Source organism: Lepidochelys kempii, chromosome 7, assembly GCF_965140265.1.
Source record: "Lepidochelys kempii isolate rLepKem1 chromosome 7, rLepKem1.hap2, whole genome shotgun sequence".
In the NCBI taxonomy this organism is placed as follows: Eukaryota; Metazoa; Chordata; order Testudines; family Cheloniidae; genus Lepidochelys; species Lepidochelys kempii.
In genome coordinates this window covers 125,052,202-125,072,228 of record NC_133262.1, presented here as the reverse complement: position 1 = coordinate 125,072,228, position 20,027 = coordinate 125,052,202, and the positions used below count along the sequence as shown (strand labels likewise).

Genomic DNA, 20,027 nt, shown 5'->3' with positions numbered 1-20,027 from the left:
ATAACTGCCAGAGCCTGTCCCTGCGGCGAGGCTCTGGCAGGGTGGATATGGCAGGCTCTGGCAGCAGACAGCCACCCTACTGAAAATAGCAGTGTAGATGGGGGAGGCGCTGCCCACATGTGTAGAAAGCCGGTTAGGGTGCAGACCCTGTGGGTTCAGACATGTAGGGCACTCTACTTGCCTAAGCTGTGCCTCGCTGTCTCCACTGCTCTTTATACCCGTGCTAGCTGGGCACGAGGTGTCTGCACTCTACACGCCAGCACAAGCGCATATGCCCCGAGAGTGTTTTAGAACAAACCATATTTTCTTTAGAAACTCACAACTTGAATTAGAGGTTGCAACATCGAAGCTGTAGAAATTCTGTTCCTCTGAGGAATGGCCTCTCTAAGGTGAGAGGTTAAATCCTGTGGCTGATGAAAACAGCCAGGGTTCTTCTGTGTGCCCTGCTGTCTGGTGCATATCCCGGTGCTATGGCTGCCTGCCCCTTCCTTCTGCAGGAGGCAGTGTGTCTCCACATTTGCTTGGCTACTTGCCATTCAATTAGACAACGAGAGGGAATGTTCCATGGAAAAAGCTAGTTTGGGTTGACATCAGTGGAAGCAGGATTGGGCCCAAGCCTACCTCCCAGCTCTGCCTCTCTAAGGATTTTAAATAAAAATAGTTAGAGCCAGTGACAAAGATTGTGCAGCCCTGAAAGCTGAGGAAATGGATGCTGTTTTTCATTTTTAAATGTAAAATGTTGCACCGCTGTGGTATGAAGGGTGAGACTTTAATTGGACAACAATCTAGGGAGTCAGAGTTAAGGTTTCCCTAGTAGCATTATTTGTGCCCCATCGCATGGCTGCGTTACAATGAGGTTTTTAATCTGATTATAGCACATGCATGTGCCTTTTGAACTACATCAGGTTACATAGAAAGGGAGAGTTTAAGCATTAAACAGATTATTCACTGTTCAATCTAGCTAGAGGAGCAGTACAGAATACTGTGCAGCTCCCTCCCAGATTCCTGTTTTGTCCTTTTCCCTAGACTTTATTAATGTAAAGCTGCTGCCTTTCCCCTCTGGGGACAAATGGACTTTTATTAACATTTTTCAAGAACTAATTAACTTCTGGGCTCAGACCAGAATTTAGAGCAACTTCACTCTAAAATATAAATTTCTTTCAGAAAGTTCTAAGCACTTGAATAGCAGAGGTCGGTGAAAATGCCATGTCAGCCGTAACCAGTCTCGCTATTGCAATGTTAGTTGATACCCTGTGTTGTTGTAGTTAAAGACAGGTTTCAGAGTAACAGCCGTGTCAGTCTGTATTCGCAAAAAGAAAAGGAGGACTTGTGGCACCTTAGAGACTAACCCATTTATTTGAGCATGAGCTTTCGTGAGCTACAGCTCACTTCATTGGATGCATACCGTGGAAACTGCAGCAGACTTTATATACACACAGAGAACGTGAAACAATACCTCCTCCCACCCCACTGTCCTGCTGGTGGGGGGGTGGAGGGTGAGAAAACCTGGATTTGTGCTGGAAATGGCCCAACTTGATGAGCACTTTAGATAAGCTATTACCAGCAGGACAGTGGGGTGGGAGGAGGTATTGTTTCATGCTCTCTGTGTGTATATAAAGTCTGCTGCAGTTTCCACGGTAAGCATCCGATGCAGTGAGCTGTAGCTCACAAAAGCTCATGCTCAAATAAATTGGTTAGTCTCTAAGGTGCCACAAGTACTCCTTTTCTTTTTGTAGTTAAAGAGCAGATTTAAAGCAACAGACAAGCTGACTTTCCCAAGTAAGGGCACTTTTCTTTACGTCTCTAGATCCGCAGCAGAGTGTGGGCAATGATGCTTTTCAGGTCTGTTTGCTTTAATTGACGAAACTCAATTTGTTTATGACAGATTGTAGCAATAACTTGAATATTCTAAATTCTATGATTTAGCCAATGCCTAAAAGGTTGCAAAGACGAGTTACTGGTGACATCTGAAGCCTGTACAACACTTTATCTTTAAATTTCCCTAAATAAATGTGAGGGAAGCAGGGCAAAATTTCAGCAAGGAAGTGTTTTCTATTATGATTTATTATTTATATTGTAGTAGACTCTAAAAATACAAGTCAGGGATTGGCTCCCCTTGTGCAAGGCATCAGGGACACACAACAGAAAGCATGTCCCTGTCCTAAGGAGCTCGTAAATATAATCTATGCAAACATTACTAAATATTTATATTTAAAATGTATATAGAAAAATAAGTTTCAGAGTAGCAGCCGTGTTAGTCTGTATTCGCAAAAAGAACAGGAGTACTTGTGGCACCTTAGAGACTAACACATTTATTGGAGCATAAGCTTTCGTGAGCTGCATCCGATGAAGTGAGCTGTAGCTCACGAAAGCTCATGCTCAAATAAATTGGTTAGTCTCTAAGGTGCCACTAGTACTCCTTTTCTTTTTATAGAAAAATAAGTTATTCTATAGAAGAGAGATGGGCAAACTACGGCCCGCGGGCCACATCCGGCCCACGGCACCATCCTGCCCGGTCCCTGAGCTTCCGGCTGGGGAGGCTAGCCCCTGGCCCCTCCCCTGCTGTCCCCCCTCTCCCGCATCCTCAGTGCTCCGCTCCTGCCAGGCAGTGTGGCGGCGTGGCTGGCTCTTGTGTGGTAAGGGGGCGGGGAGCTGGGGGTCCCAGGGGGCAGAGCAAGGGGGGTTGGATGGGTTGGGGGGTTGCGGGGGCAGTCAGGGAGCAGGGGGCAGTTGGATAGGCATAGGAGTCCTGGGGGGCCTGTCGGGGGCGGGGGTGTGGATAAGGGGCAGGGCAATCAGGGAGCAGGGTGGTTGGATGGGTTGGGGGTCCTGGGGGGAAACAGGGAACAGGGGAGGTTGGATAGGGGATGGGGTTCCGGGGGCAGGGGGCCATGAAGGAGCAGGGGGCGTTGGATGGGTTGGAGATTCTGAGGGGGGCAGTCAGGGAGCAGGGGGGGTTGGATGGGGGGTTGGATAGGGGGTGGGGTCCCGGGGGGGCCGTTAGGGGCAGGGGGTCCCAGGAAGGGGCCATCAGGGGACAAAGAGCAGGGGGGGTTGGATGGGTCAGGGATTCTGAGGGGGGCAGTCAGGGGCGGGAAGTGGGAGGGGGCGGATGCCAGGCTGTTTGGGGAGGCACAGCCTTCCCTACCCGGCCCTCCATATAGTTTTGCAACCCCGATACGGCCCTTTGACCAAAAAGTTTGCCCTCCCCGCTATAGAATCATAGAAGTGTAGCTGCAGGCGGCCGTGCCTGCAGACGAACAATGTAAACAAACTGTCTCGCGCCCCGCCAGCGGATTACTCTGACGGGCCGCAGGTTGCCCACCATTGCCTTGGACTTTGCTATTGCACTCCCCTAGTACCAGCTTTCATAGTGGCCAGTTGGGCTTTTGGCATCGGTGGCAGTTTGCACTCCTGTGGAGCCTGGCCTAGTGATCCAGCGTTGTCCTTAAACAACACAAGGGGAATTAACACGAACAAAGGGAGTCAATGTGAGAGAGAGAGAAGGAATGTAGGTATCCCAGGAGGTATCTCAAGCAGGTACTCCCTTCCCTCAGGGGCTGCAGTTGCAGGTGGGCTCTCTTCCCAGACCTGCCCCCAGCTGAGCTGCTCTGCTCTGCTCCAGCTCAGCTCAGCTCCCTGAGCATCTCTTGCGGGTGGGGCAGGGCTGGCTGAGCCTGGGGCAAGGCTGGCTGCGGGTGGGGCAGCTCCTTAACCCTTTGTTGTCTGGTGTGGGATTTGCATACCCCATCGCAGCATATTTTTGAAGCCTTCCCAAAACGCCCTTGCAGTATCCTATTACTACAAACCCATCTGCAGTTCTTCCATTTTCTGTTCCCTGTTCCATGTTTCCCTCGATGCCTGTCCATCTCTGACTGACACACCTGGAAACAGCCTCCAATTTCCTATTCCTGCACTTCAGTGGGCCTTTTAATTTATAAAGGTCACTTTATCAGTGACCCTTCCTCGCACACAAAGATGCCTGGGTATCGTTATTGATAATCAAAATGGAAATGTAAAGCAGGACCCCATTTCTGCACAGAAATAAAGCCCCCACAGGCATTGCACGCAATAATCCTGTTAATCTGCAACACCGCAAGTGTGTAACCTTCAGACAAAGCCCAGTGCTAATGCCTGCTATACCCAGGGTAAACAGGGAGAATGGATATGTCCCACCTACACACAGTTCACAGAACAGCAGCAAAGGGGAGACGGGCATTTGCTCAAACATGTCCTTTCTATTTTCTGCCTTGTTTGTAATTAGGATTTCTTTCCTCTTCCCTTTTATAGATTACTCATCACCATAGTATCTGAGTGCCTTTCATCATCTCAGAGTACACAATAAAGGAACAAATGGCTTGTTTTCCTTTCCCGCTCCCCTCCCCCTAATTAGCCCAAGGTTTTGTTATTATAGAGAAAGCTAGGACAAAACAGTGGGCACTAATTTTGCTCATAAGATTCACGGTGAGCCTAGCACCTTCTGGGAGCGAGTCTCACGATCATGGACAAGTTGCAGGAAAAGCTATCAGGCACACAAGTCTCACTCTAGGGGTAACAGTGCCATTATTTCAGTGGAGTGCAGCTGTTGTCAGAGGTCACAATCATGCAGGATGAATTGATCCCTTGTGTAGCTTGAGTCAATCTATGGAGGTCTTTGAAGATCAGGACTAAAGTGAGACCTCAGCTAGCAAACTATGGTTAACTGAGTTTGTGGAAAGAAATTTTGGGAAGCAAACAAATGGGATAATATAATAAAGGAAGTGAATGGCAAATGTCTCCAGGAAAGAGACAGGCTGTGTGACTGAGAATTGCCGTTATAGTGGGATACACGAGAAGTAAGTTCTGTTGACTTAATGGAGTTACATGAGCATAAAATCTGTGTTTGTGAAGTTAGAAGCAACCCCAGACAATGTAAAGCCAGAGCAGAACGTCAACCTAGGTAAATCAGGAGTTAAGAGTGAGAGGAACCATTTGCGAGCAGTGATGGAAGGCATGGAGCACAGACCTTCCTGGCTGGGAGAGTGGTAAAAACTGGGAGGCTGGAAGGCCAGAAGTAAGTTAACCACTTGAGTGCTACCTGATGTACCTGGCAGATGGGGAAAAGTTCATCTCCAGTGCTATGCTGCGTGCCTCCTACCTAGGTTCTCAGTGAAGTGCCAACGTTCCATCAGAGTCATTGCACAGTGGGAATGCCCTAACGTTCAGCAGTAAAAGGGTTAACGTTTATGACACAATTAGGCAGAAAATGGAAGAAAGACTCCACGTTTAACAATAAATTAAAAATGTTTAGAACATAGAAGATAAAGGCTAATGAAGGAAATGGTGAGTTCATTAGGAGATATCAAGGGTTGAGGGAGATGCAGGAAATACTAAATAGAAAAATGTAATGGATTCTTTGCCTGGGTCCTCACAAAGGAAGATGGGGACACAGATGCCACAAAGGCATATTTTTCTTCAGGAAGAAAGAAAAAATATTACAGAAAACTGAGATTGTGCCAGAACAAGAATCAAGGAACAAGAATGGCTGGAGCCAAATTTCCAGGGTCAGACAGGATTCATCCCAGATTTTTTTGGGGGGGGGGGGGGAGGGGGGGGGAGAGAAGAGGGACAGAAAAAAATGGAGGAACCTGTAGTGGAATGATGTGAAAAGCATTATCTTCTAGTCCTTTGGTACTTAAATGTATCTCCTCTATTTAAGAGAGGATTTAGGGAAGCTCTGATGAACATTTGATATGGAGACATTAGAAATTACTCTCTAATTTACATTGGGCATTAACATTGTTAACAAAATTAATATTGAATTAACACAATTAACATTTCTGAGACTGAAAGCAGGACTAAAATCCCTTTAAATTAGGGCTGTCAAGCGATTAAAAATATTAAGCGCGATTAATCGCACTGTTAAACAATAATAGAATAGCATTTATATATTTTTGAATGTCGTCTACATTTTCAAATATATTGATTTCAATTACAACACAGAATACAAAGTGTACAGTGCTCACTTTATATTTATTTTTGATTACAAGTATTTGCACTGTATATAAAAAAAGAAATAGTATTTTTCAATTCACCTCATACAAGTACTTTAGTGCAATCTCTTTATCATGAAAGTTGAACTTACAAATGTAGAATTATGTACAAAAAACCTGCATTCAAAAATAAAACAATGTAAAATTTTAGAGCCATTCAGTCCTACTTCTTGTTCAGGCAATCGCTCAGACAAACTAGTGTAACAAGTGTCTTTGTAAGTGGCGAACCGTGGCCACTGGGAGTTGCAGGCGGCCGTGCCTGTGGACGGTCAATGTAAACAAACTGTCTCGTACCCCGCCAGCAGATTACCATGACGGACTGCATGCGGCCCGCAGGTTGCCCATCACTGGTCCAAAGATATGGCTTTAGCACGATTGAGAGACATGGTGACGGCTCTGTAATCACTACAAAATGGAACCATGCTTCATCCCAGACAGGGGACCTGGTGACATGGCTTCACTTGTCATATAGATGGGTTAAATTGGGGCCCATTTGGTAGGTTCCTGTGAGTTACATTACTTAAGCCCAAAGTGTCCCTAATTCAAAGCCCTAGTTTCCATGCAGATGGAATTGGTTGCCATGAGACTCCAGCTACACTGGCATTTGGGAAGTGACATAATCAGTTTATCCAGCTTTTCTTTTCAGTTTTGTCTCTGCGTGACGGCTGATGCCCAGTGTGTGCCAAGGGGGCCCTTCAGACCCAATAATGCACCCTTGTGTCTTGTAGCATGCGTGGAATTTGCACAGGCTGTGCTGGGGCAGGCGGGTGTCTTTGTTGTTGGAAACAAGGAGCAAGTTCTTTTCTCGGTGTCTTTGCTTCCCAATGCCTCTCCAAAAGCTCTCAGCATTCATGTAAGAGATTTGGTTTTCTGTCTATTTTTGCTTTAGGCATTATTGAATTTACTGAAACTAACCTCTGGAATATGCATGGTGATCCTGTCGGTTGCTCTAGGTTGGCGAGTTATTTGATTTTAGTGCAGTGGGGTTTCTCTCTGTGAATCTAGAGATGTAATTAGCAGTGGAGGGAGCAGATAGTTTGTGCTTCTTGATGTAGCTGTTAGAGAGTATTTGCATATCTACTGTGTGGGGAACAAAAACTGCTAGTGAGTTAGTAACAGAGGATCATTGCGGGCAAGGTAGCTGGGTCTAAATATTAAACCACCTCATAAGAGTGGCCAGACTGGGTCAGATCAATGGTCCAGCTAGCCTAGCGTCCTGTCTTCCAACAGTGGCCAGTGCCAGACGCTTCAGAGGGAATGAACAAAACAGGACATTTGAGTGATCTATCCCCTGTCATCCAGTCCCATCTTTTAGTAGCCAGAGATTTAAGGACACCCAGAGAGTGGGTTTGCATCTCTGACCATCTTGGCTAATACCAATTGATGGATCTATCCTCCATTAGCTTATCTAATTCTTTTTTGAACCTGCTTATACTTTCAGTCTTTAACATCCCTTGGTAATGAGTTCCCCAGGTTGACTGTGCGTTGTGTGAAGAAGTACTTCCTTATGTTTGTTTTTAAACCTGCTGCCTGTTAATTTCATTGGTTGATTCCCAGTTCTTGTGTTATGTGAAGGGGTAAATAACACTTTTTCTCCAAATCAGTCATTATTTTATAGACCACTATCATATCCCCCATCAGTCGTCTCTTTTTCCAATTTAACAGTCCCAATCTTTTAAATCTCTCCTCCTATGGAAGCTGTTCCATACCCTGATCATTTTTGTTGCCCTTCTCTGTACTTTTTCCAATTCTAATATATTTTTTGAGATGGGGCAACCAGAACTGCATGCAGTATTCAAGATGTGGGCGTACCATGGATTTATATAGTGGCATTATGACATTTTCTGTCTTATTATCTATCTTTTTCCTAATGAGTCCTACCATTCTCTTAGCTTTTTTGACAGCCGCTGCACATTGAGCAGATGTTTTCAGAGAACTATCCATGATGATTCCAAGATCTCTTTCTTAAGTGGGAACAGCTAATTTAGATCCCACCATTTCATATGTATAGTTGGGATTATGTTTTCCAATGTGCATTACTTTGCATTTATCAACATTGAATTTCCTCTGCCATCTTGTTGCCCAGTCACCTAGTTTTGTAAGATCCCTTTGTAACTCTTCACAGTCAGCAAGAGGACTTGTGTTGGATCAAAGTGGGTTGTTACAGATTTCAGGACGGAGCCCTGGCTCCACATTGTTGGGAAGAATTGGCACTTGTGTATGTTTTTAAATGCATCCGATGAAGTGAGCTGTAGCTCATGAAAGCTTATGCTCAAATAAATTGGTTAGTCTCTAAGGTGCCACAAGTCCTCCTTTTCTTTTTGTAACAATGTGAGTATTGGGAGATCAATCAGCGGGTGTCTTTGGCAGTTGGTACTGCATTGCTCCATTTTGGTCTTAAGTCCTTAGGTGCAACAAACGGCTGAGAAACCCATCAGGTGATACTGGAATCAGTAGCATGCTGCCTAGGCTACCCTACAGGATGCAGCTGTGAACCCCTCATAGCTTGTTACTCTGAGATGATTCTGCCAGTCTCATCTGCCTTGCATCCTTTCAGTCTCCAGCATTTTCTCAAAATAGCCCTCATCACGCCTGTATAGTAGTGACAGCAGGAGGGTTTCTGCTGGGACTCTCACTCAGCATAAATTGCAGAGTGCTGGCTGCAAGTCCATGGTTTACAGTGATTCCAGCAAGTACTTTCCACTGTGGAGTCTAAGTCCCAAGTTCTCTTGTCACTTATTCTGGTCACGTATCCTAGAAATGACACCACAGTCCTTCAAGTGCTTGCTCATGTCGATTCCATTCTAGGTGTGTGCGGTCATCAGAGATTTTTGCCTCTAGCGGTATTTGTAGGGCCGGCTGTGATGCCCCCTTGAGTGCCGTGCTCATGTGCTGGTATATCAGGCCGGCCAGCCCTACGCCCTCTCAGTTCTTTCTTACTGCCCATGGCCGTTAGTCGGAGCGCCTTTCCTTGCTTAGCAAGGGCTAGCAGTTTTCGTCTTCAGACTTTGTGCCTTTGGGCCTTGTAAATAGTTAATTTTTTAATAGCTGATGTTCAGCAGCTGTTACATGTTCATAGTTGTTAGTAGAGTCCCAGTCGGCACTTTGCCCTGGACGCGGCATGCCTCAGTCTCCCACATTTAATCCCTGCGCAGACTGTAACAGGTCTATGCCTGTGAGTGACCCCTACAGCAGCTGTCTCAAGTTCTTGGAGGAGGCATGTATTAAAGACAAGTGCCGTATTTGTAAGAACTTTCAGCTCAGCACGCAGAAGGAGCGGGTATTCGATTACGGGCTCTCCTCATGGAGTCCACCCTCTGTCTGGCCTCTGAGCTGTCCCAGCAGGATTTGCTGAGCACCTCTGCATCGGTGTGAAGTGCACTTCCAGCACCGACTTCAGCCCAGCACTGTTCCCCATTGACTGTGCCTAAAAAGAAGGCGAGGAAGTATGACTCCCTGGTGCCAGGAAAGAAAAGCCAGGTTTCATCGGGCAAAGGACCCACTTCAGACCACCTGTCTACCCCGGAGCCACGCAGTCGGCCTTCTCCCGTCGGAGCTGTTATCCCCATGAAAGGTCCTCCGATTCCTGTGAGTGGTATCAGACCAACACTCCTGCCGATACCAATGCCCTTGCGTGCTCACCCACCACCGAGAGAGCAAAGGCCTCCACCCACGCCGCCAACACAGCAAGTGCCGCAGATTTCGGCTAAGGCTAAAGCTCCTCAGGGAGTGGTGGAGTGCTGCCAATCCCCGGAGACAATGACATGCTCTCCATCTCCACGCTGCAGGTCACTGGAGCCACCTCCCAGATCATCTGGGGCTCACCCTCGGTCACTGGCATCACAACTGCAGTCCCCGTCGTCTTGATGTGGATTGCCTAGAGTAACAGCCGTGTTAGTCTGTATTCGCAAAAAGAAAAGGAGGACTTGTGGCACCTTAGAGACTAACCAATTTATTTGAGCATAAGCTTTTGTGAGCTACAGCTCACTTCATCGGATGCATACTGATGAAGTGAGCTGTAGCTCATGAAAGCTTATGCGCAAATAAATTGGTTAGTCTCTAAGGTGCCACAAGTACTCCTTTTCTTTTTGCCTAGAGGGAGGCGCTGGTCTCCTTACTACCGGTACCAGTCACCCTCCTGCCACTTGCTTTCTCAATGCTGACCTTGGTTGCCCACACCATGGGAGCACTCTCCATCCCATCTCCGGTCCCCCCGGCTCCGACATCAGTCCCCTCGTTCCGGCACCAGTCTCCAATGACAGCGGTCTCTAAACAGACCCAGGCGTTCATGGCCCCACCATAGTCTCCGGAAGGCAGTTCCTCCGGCACGGAAGGGAGAGTTAGCCCCTCGCCTAGACCCCAACGGCGTGAATGGGTGCCCGAGGCTGCATCGGTGCAGTAGCAGCCCAGCCAGTGGCCTTGTTGGAACACGTGGGGAGTGCCGGTCATGGCAATGCCTCCTTCGCTCCGCTTGTCTGCCACTGCCTTGGAGCAGCAGGTGATGGCACTGATGGCACCAGGTTCAGTGCGAGAGGTGTGCCCGGAGGCAGAGGAGGCAGTACCCACTCCTAAGAGTTTGATACTCTGGTGGAGGAGGGCACCGCAATGGCCAGTTGCTCCTTCCAAATGGCATAGGATTCGGCGGTCTCAGCAGTCAGGGTGGTAGCATCCGTGGTGGTAATGAGGTGCAACTCCTGGCTTCAGACCACCGGACTCTCCCAGGAGATGTAGACTTCCATGCAAGACCTCCCGTTTGATGGGAACAGTCTCTTTTCTGACCAGATGGATGTGAGACTCCATGGGCTGAAAGACACCAGGTCCACCTTTCGCTCACTGGGCATGCAATCGCCACAGTCAGTGCGCAAGCAGTTCCAGCCACCTCCACCACCAAAGTCTTGGCAGCCTTGCCTGGGGTCTGTGAGAAGGAGGGAGAGAGACACTGGGTTTGGTCATCACTGTCTTTCCACCTCCCGCTCCCCTGAGCAGCCTGGCCCGGCAAAGCATTCCGGAAGCCAGAAGTGAGAGCGCAAGGCCCCAGTCAATCCCCTCGGCTCCACCGTTTTCTTTCCTCTACTACCTTCATCCCTACCATTCGTCCTGGTTGCAGGTCACCTTGGACTGCTGGGTACTGGACATAGTATCTCAGGGCTGTACCCTGCTGATGTATGCCTTCCCCCCAGTGCCATTGGTTCACAGGGTCCTTGTGAAAGTCAAGCAAGACAGAGCAAAGACTATCCTAGAGGCCCCCGCATGGCCTTGCCAGCACTGGTTCGGCATGTTGCTGAGCCTTTCAGCAGCTGCCCTGCTACACCTGCCACTTCGGCCAGATCTGCTGTCCCAGAACCGCGGCAGTCTGTTGCACCCGAACCTGGCAATGCTGCACTTGATGGCTTGGCTACTGTGTGGCTAAGCACAGACGAACGGGTATGCTCGACCCATGTTCAGCAGGTCTTGCTAGGCAGCAGGAAACCCTCCAGCAGGGCGACCTATCTGGCGAAGTGGAAAAGGTTCACATGTTGGACCTCGGGGTGTCATATTCGGGCCTCAGAGGCCCAGTTGCAGGATATCCTGGATTATTTGCTGCACCTCAAGCTCTAATGCTTGTCCATCTCTTCGATCAAGGTCCACCTGGCTGCCATTTCAGCGTTCCATCCTCCATTCTAAGGCAGGTCTATCTTCGCTCACCATATGACGGCGTGGTTTTTGAAGGGTCTGAAGCGGCTCTATCCACACATCTCGGGGCCTGAATCTTGTGCTGTCAAGGCTCATGGGATCTCCCTTTGAGCCTTTGGCTTCCTGCTCTCTCCTGGAAGGTTTCATTCTTGGTCGCGATAACGTCAGCCCATAGGGTGTCTGAGATCAGGTCTTGGAGCCACCGTGTACGATTTTCTATAAGGGCAAGGTTCAGCTGTGCCCACACCTGGCATTTCTGCCCAAGGTTATTTCCCAATTTCATACTGGCCAGGACATATACTTACCAGTCTTCATTCCAAAGCCTCATGCGTTAGATGAGGAACGCAGGCTACACACCCTGGACACCTGGAGGGCACAGGCTTTCTACATAGATAGAACGAAGCCGCTTCATAAGTGAATGCAGTTGTTCGTTGCAGTGGCAGACAGGATGAAGGGTTGCCCAATGCCTGCTCAGAGGATCTCGTCCTGGATCACGGGTTCCAGCCTGCATCCGCCAGTGATCATGATGGCACGCTCAACTAGGGCACAGGCGTCATTGGCAGCCTTCCTGGCACAGGTACCGAGCCAAGAGATCTGTCGAGATGCTACCTGGTCGTCCGTTCACACGTTCGCGTCTCATTATGCTCTGACCCAGCAAGCTTGAGACGATGCTAGCTTTGGCAGAGCAGTGCTGCAAGACTGTGAACTCTGAGCCCACCTCCGTTGATGCTGCTTGTGCGTCGCCTAGAATGGAATCAGCATAAGCAAGCACTCAAAGAAGAAAAAACGGTTACCTACCTTTTATAACTGTTGTTCTTCGAGATGTGTTGCTAATGTCCATTCCATTATCTGCCCTCTTGCCCCTCTGTCGGGGTTGTCAGGAAGAAGGAACCGAGATGCTGTAGGGCTGGTGGCACCTGATATACCAGCGGCTGAGAGCACACTCATGGGGGCGCCATGGCCAACCCTATGGATATCGCTAAGGCAAAAATCTCCGATGACCACACACGTGGGCGCGCGCACACGTACAATGGAATGGACATGAGCAACACATCTCAAAGAACAACAGTTACGAAAAGGTGGGTAACCGTTTTTTCTGCCTTTTAGGTGAAAGACGCTGTAACGAAGCGGCCTTTGGCAGGAAACTACTGAGAGTATCCATTCAGGACAAATTGCTTAGAGCAGGGCAGTTACAGCCCAAGGCTGGGGTTCCTTTACTAGCTGAGGCACACAAACCAGCCAAACAGAGAGGACTTCGGTTTTGCCCCACTGGCTAACCAGAAGTCACACATGCAATTCCCGTAGACACTCCAGTTTCTCGGTATCACCACCAGCACTGTTCCTTATGGGGATGAATGGTTATGAAAACCAATACCCCAGTAAAAGAAAAAAGGTTCTCCTGATCCCAAAGGACCGAGCCCCAAACCCCGGTCAATATACCAGGCAGATTTTACCCACAAATCAAGCTGTTTCCCATCCTTTAGAATCTAAAATCTAAAGGTTTATTTATAAAAAGAAAGAAATATAAATGAGACTTAAAACTGGTTAAATGGAATCAAATAGATACAACAACTGCAAAGTTCTTCGTTCAGGCTTGAAGGAACAAATATGTGTAAAATCAAGCACATGGGTTTATTACATACAGTGCTGACGGAGTGTCACCTCACTTATTAGGCTCAGAGACACGGCCAAACAATTGATTACAATGGATTATATGGATTTTCCATGGGTGGAGGGAGATGATGGGGTAGGCAGTCCCAAACCCCTGGATAGGTCTAGCAGCAAGACCAGATAAGCACAGTAGCCAATAGTCAAAAGGTTACATAATGTCTCCGGCCATGGTTTCAGGTTAACACATGACACTTAATTAGTACACAGGTGTTTTCCATTAAACAATATATAAAGTGTGTTAGTATAAAATATATATGTTAAATTCTGATTTGGGATCCATAGATAATGAAGTAGCTCCCTTGATTGTCCAACACGTACACATCTAGGAGTTAAAGCAAAAGGACAAACGAAAAGTATATAGCAGTAAAGGTTGTCTTTTAATTATTCATTTGTGTTTCTAAGGCAGGTACTGGCAATGGCTTGGAGGAGAGGTGCACATCTGTGAGCGGGAGGATATCCTATCTCATACTGATATGTCTGAACCTCTTCCATAAACTTAAGGCTGGTGTGTAAGAAGGCACCTCTTCTACAGAAGAAACAGGGCCCCTTTCATTCCCATGGTCTGTTCTCAACTTTGAGATAAAGCCCGCAATTATAATTTCCACCTGGCTTCTTGCTGACCAAGCTTATCTTAGCAAAAAGCAAGGTTGTCCTTTGTTTGTTCTGCTTCTCAGCTAATATTGTTCACTATTTGCTAGGCCTCTGTCTTCTTGACCAAACTCTGGATTTTGGGCCTGTAGGAAGAGTTGACACAGTCTCTATATCAGGTTGTAACATAAACAACATAGGGATTTTAGCCGTTCAAGGCTTGTTTCAGGCTTGATGGGATTACTGCTGATTTAAACCAATTAAGTGTCTGTAGTACAAACATCCCAGCTTGGCTTGGTCGTTCAGTCCTTTGTTCAGAGCTTCAGTGTCAAGTATAGTCCCTCCAGAGGTCAGAAGGAGGGTTGAAGACAAAATGGAGAAGATGCAGCTGCCTTTTATAGTCTCTTGCCATGCGGCCTGTGCGCCTTTGTTTCAAACACAAGCTGCCCAGCACATGGCTTGCAAGCCTTAGAGTGCTGTCCATAGGCGTGTCTCTGCATGCCTTGCTGAGTCATAAGGTGTATCTGCCTTCTCTCAATGGGTCAGTTATATAACTGATGGTTCTTAATGGGCCAGCAAGCAGACTAGGCAGTACTGATGCCAAACTGTCTGGGGTGTCCCCCAGAAGCAGAGCACAAGTTTGAAATACAGACAGTATAGAGCCAATACTTATCACTTTAAATACAAAATGATACATGCATACAGATCGCATAATCATAACCAGCAAATCATAACCTTTTCATAGACACCTTACTTGATCTCCTTTGTACAAAATTTGGTGCCACTATAGGACCTTGGTTGCAACAATGATCTGTACGGTCACAGTTCATGTCAATAACATCACCGATGCGTATAGTTGTTCACATAGTTATTGAAGCTCACAAATAACAGGGAGACAATAGATTGTAGGTTGAGGTTACCTTTCTAACCTCTTCTGAGTAGGGAAGGAAATAGACTCTTCATCTGAGTAGGGAAGGAAATAGACTTCTAGGATGGAGGCTGGCACAACTGATTAAGAGAGCTTTAAACTAGGAATTTGGGGGAGATGGTTGGGAGATGTCCAGGTAATCTCCACGCCAGAATTTAGCATAGAGTGGAAAGAAAATGAAGTAAGAGTGGATACAGCTGTAGGTAGGAGGAAGGGCAGTGTAGATACAAGTCTAATAGGTTATACTGGTAGTAAAATAACCGTGCCTAATAGGGTACAGAATGTGAGTGAGGCCAAACAGCAAAAATTAAGATGTTTGTACACTAATGCAAGGAGCCTAGGTAACAAAATGGAGGAACTAGAGTTACTGGTGCAGGAAGTGAAACCAGATATTATAGGTATAACAGAGACCTGGTGGAATAGTCGTCATGACTGGGCTACAGGTATTGAAGGGTCTGTGCTGTTTAGGAAAGACAGAAATAAAGGTAAAGGTGGTGGAGTAGCCCTGTATATCAATGATGAGATAGAATGTAAAGAAATAAGAAGCGATGAAATGGATATGACTGAGTCTGTCTGGGCAACAATTAAATTGGGGAAGAAAACTATTAGAGCCTCCCCTGGGATAGTGCTTGGGGTGTGCTATAGACCGCCGGGATCTAATTTGGATATGGATAGAGCCCTTTTTAATGTTTTTAATAAAGTAAATACTAATGGAAACTGTGTGATCATGGGAGACTTTAACTTCCCAGATATAGACTGGAGGACGAGTGCTAGTAATAATAATAGGGCTCAGATTTTCCTAGATGCGATAGCTGATGGATTCCTTCAGCAAGTAGTTGCTGAACCGACTAGAGGGGATGCCATTTTAGATTTGGTCTTGGTGAGTAATGAGGACCTCATAGAGGAAATGGTTGTAGGGGATAATCTTGGCTCAAGTGATCATGAGCTAATTCAGTTCAAACTGAATGGAAGGATTAACAAAAATAAATCTGCAACTAAGGTTTTTGATTTCAAAAGGGCTGACTTTCAAAAATTAAGGAAATTAGTTAGGGAAGTGGATTGGACTGAAGAATTTATGGGTTTAAAGGTAGAGGAGGCCTGGGATTATTTTAAATTAAAGCTGCAGAAGCTATCGGAAGCCTGCATCCCAAGAAAGGGGAAAAAATTCATAGGCAGGAGTTGTAGACCAAGCTGGATGAGCAAGCATCTTAGAGAGGTAATTAAGAAAAAGCAGAAAGCATATAGGGAGTGGAAGAAGGGAGGGATCAGTAAGGAAAGCTACCTTATTGAGGTCAGAATATGTAGGGATAAAGTGAGACAGGCTAAAAGTCAAGTAGAGTTGGACCTTGCAAAGGGAATTAAAACCAATAGTAAAAGGTTCTATAGTCATATAAATAGGAAGAAAACAAAGAAAGAAGAAGTGGGACCGCTAAAAACTGAGGATGGAGTGGAGGTCAAGGATAATCTAGGCATGGCCCAATATCTAAACAAATACTTTGCCTCAGTCTTTAATAAGACTAAAGAGGATCTTAGGGATAATGGTAGCATGATAAATGGGAATGAGGATATGGAGGTAGACATCACCATATCTGAGGTAGAAGCGAAACTCAAACAGCTTAATGGGACTAAATCGGGGGGCCCAGATAATCTTCATCCAAGAATATTAAAAGAATTGGCACAAGAAATTGCAAGCCCATTAGCAAGAATTTTTAATGAATCTGTAAACTCAGGGGTTGTACCGTATGATTGGAGAATTGCTAACATAGTTCCTATTTTTAAGAAAGGGAAAAAAAGTGATCCAAGTAATTATAGGCCTGTTAGTTTGACATCTGTAGTATGCAAGGTCTTGGAAAAAATTTTGAAGGAGAAGGTAGTTAAGGACATTGAAGTCAATGGTAAATGGGACAAAATACAACATGGTTTTACAAAAGGTAGATCGTGCCAAACCAACCTGATCTCCTTCTTTGAGAGAGTAACAGATTTTTTAGATAAAGGAAACGCAGTGGATCTAATTTACTTAGATTTTAGTAAGGCGTTTGATACTGTGCCACATGGGGAATTATTAGTTAAATTGGATAAGATGGGCATCAATAGGAAAATTGAAAGGTGGATAGGGAATTGGTTAAAGGGGAGACTACAACGGGTCCTACTGAAAGGTGAACTGTCAAGTTGGAGGGAGGTTACCAGTGGAGTTCCTCAAGGATCAGTTTTGGGACCAATCTTATTTAATCTTTTTATTACTGACCTGGGCACAAAAAGTGGGAGTGTGCTAATAAAGTTTGCAGATGATACAAAGCTGGGAGGTATTGCTAATTTAGAGAAGGACAGGGATACCCTACAGGAGGATCTGGATGACCTTGTAAACTGGAGTAATAGGATGAAATTTAATAGTGAGAAGTGTAAGGTCATGCATTTAGGGATTAATAACAAGAATTTTAGTTATAAGCTAGGGACGCATCAACTAGAAGTAACGGAGGAGGAAAAGGACCTTGGAGTATTGGTTGATCATAGGATGACTATGAGCTGCCAATGTGATATGGCTGTGAAAAAAGCTAATGTCGTCTTGGGATGCATCAGGAGAGGTATTTCCAGTAGGGATAAGGAGGTTTTAGTACCGTTATATAAGGCACTGGTGAGACCTCACCTGGAATACTGTGTGCAGTTCTGGTCTCCCATGTTTAAGAAGGATGAATTCAAACTGGAACAGGTACAGAGAAGGGCTACTGGGATGATCCGAGGAATGGAAAACTTGTCTTATGAAAGGAGACTCAGGGAGCTTGGCTTGTTTAGCCTAACTAAAAGAAGGTTGAGGGGAGATATGATTGCTCTCTATAAATATATCAGAGGGATAAATACCAGAGAGGGAGAGGAATTATTTAAACTCAGTACCAATGTGGACACAAGAACAAATGGATATAAACTGGCCACTAGGAAATTTAGATTAGAAATTAGACGAAGGTTTCTAACCATCAGAGGAGTGAAGTTTTGGAATAGCCTTCCGAGGGAAGTAGTGGGGGCAAAAGATCTATCTTGCTTTAAGATTAAACTCGATAAGTTTATGGAGGAGATGGTATGATGGGATAACGTGGTTTTGGTAATTAAATATTCATGGTAAATAGGCCCAATGGCCTGTGATGGGTTTTTAGATGGGGTAAGATCCAAGTTACCCGGGAAAGAATTTTCTGTAGTATCTGGCTGATGAATCTTGCCCATATGCTCAGGGTTTAGCTGATCGCCATATTTGGGGTCGGGAAGGAATTTTCCTCCAGGGCAGATTGGAAGGCCCTGGAGGTTTTTCGCCTTCCTCTGTAGCATGGGGCACGGGTCACTTGCTGGAGGATTCTCTGCTCCTTGAGGTCTTCAAACTACAATTTGAGGACTTCAATAGCATAGATATAGGTGTGAGGTCTTTTTTAGGAGTGGTGGGTGAAATTCTGTGGCCTGCATTGTGCAGGAGGTCAGACTAGATGATCATAATGGTCCCTTCTGGCCTAAATATCTATGAATCTATGAATCTATGTGTAGTATGGGATTTTTTTCTGTCTTCTCCATTAATTGCTATTTGTAATTATTGGTTTACAGCAGCTAGTGGAGAATCCAGTCCCAGGGTTTAGTCCCTAATCTTGATCTGAGTACACTTGGGGCCCATAGTTTCTGTGGGCCTTTCTTTGTATTAAAAATAAAGGTAGTTGCAGGCTACATTGTAGCATTCCATGTGTGGCTGTGCTTTTGTTCCCTGGTATATATTCTTTGGGGATATGCTCACTGTCACAAGTGATAGTTGCTCTGGTAGTGGGACTAGAGCCTTCAGGTTTAAAGTTTAGTTAATGATTAAAATAGCTGCTTTTGAGGCTTTTTCCCTTTCTCTGAGATTTCTACCCTGAGGCATTTAGTGATCTGAAATCTTCCTGGCAAGGTTTATTAGACAGAGTTGTGAGACACTTGTACAGTTTTGTGCATCTTGTCTTGGCTACAGTTGTTAATTATAATGTTAACAAACAAAACCAAGAAGAGCTGTTGTCCCAGCTCGGCTGAAGCTGCGCACGGTGTGGATTAATAGCAAGCATTGGACAGGCAGTGGTTTTGAAGAACACACTGGCAGCTCCAGTGCGAGTAGGTGTCTTTTCCAGAGTGAGGTCGCTCAGGAGGCCTGTGATCTGGGATTTGGGGGGACACTGGCTGTACGAGAGAATTCTGGAGGAAATGTTTTACAACCTGTCTTCTTTTTCTTTCCCAGTGATGCCATCTGCAGGTTTGTCATCTGCAATGACTCCTCCCTCCATGGGCAAACAGTCATCTTCAACCCTGACTTCTTTGTGGAGAAGTTGCGGCATGAGAAGCCTGAAGTCTTCACAGAGCTAGTGGTCAGCAACATCACCAGGCTCATCGACCTGCCGGGAGCAGAGCTGGCCCAGCTGATGGGGGAGGAGGACCCCAAGCTGCCTGGTGGCATTGGCACAACCTCTGGATTCTTTCGGTCCCTAATGTCTCTGAAGCGTAAAGGTAGGCACTATGCTCTGCCTGGCAGCTGTCTCCATGGTTTGATGTGGACCACTGTGGTCCTGAATCAGATTCCATTAGCTATACCACATACCATACTCTCTCTCTAAGCACTCTTCGGAGCCAGGCGTGTTGCATATGTTCCTTATTGCATCCACCTGTTGTGTTACCTCTTCTATTTAGATTGTAAGCTCTTCAGGACAGTGCTTGTCTCTCTGTGTTTATTCATTGCCTGGTACCCTGGGGCTGTAATCCCAGACTAGGGCCCCCAGCATGGAGGAAGGAGCCAAACCAAGAGTGAATCTAATTAGCAGTGAATCCAAGGTAGCCCCCTCTTTCGTTTCTGCTTGATTTGTGGTGTCTGACCCCAGGGGTAGCTGCAGGGAGATCTCTGCACCCGTTCTCGTCATTCCCAAAGCATCAGCCTTTCTCAGGGAAGTCTTATTGAGTATTCAGATTCCTGTCGCTCCCCCAAAGCCCTGTGAGAAGGCAGCCCCATTGTGCCAGAGTCCGAACAAACATGTGTGAAGAAATGCTCCCTGCCCTGAAGAGCGGACAGTTTGAGAATGAATGAGGTCAGTCTATAACTGGATGGGTTATATCAAACTTGGACAGGTCTATGCAATCAGTCAAAT

General features: G+C 46.2%; 1 protein-coding gene across 3 annotated transcripts in view; it reads left to right on the top strand.

The window, feature by feature from the left end:
• The window catches only part of ARHGAP19 (Rho GTPase activating protein 19), a 61,547-nt gene that overhangs the window by 15,520 nt on the left and 26,000 nt on the right, over nucleotides 1-20,027 (top strand). For 2 of the 3 annotated variants that reach the window (XM_073354614.1, XM_073354612.1), the window contains exon 2: nucleotides 19,130-19,395. In XM_073354614.1, coding sequence (XP_073210715.1) covers nucleotides 19,130-19,395 — 266 coding nt within the window. Of the gene's footprint in view, nucleotides 1-6,750; nucleotides 6,886-19,129; nucleotides 19,396-20,027 lie in introns of those variants that run through there. The other variant, XM_073354613.1, reaches the window with a different exon arrangement.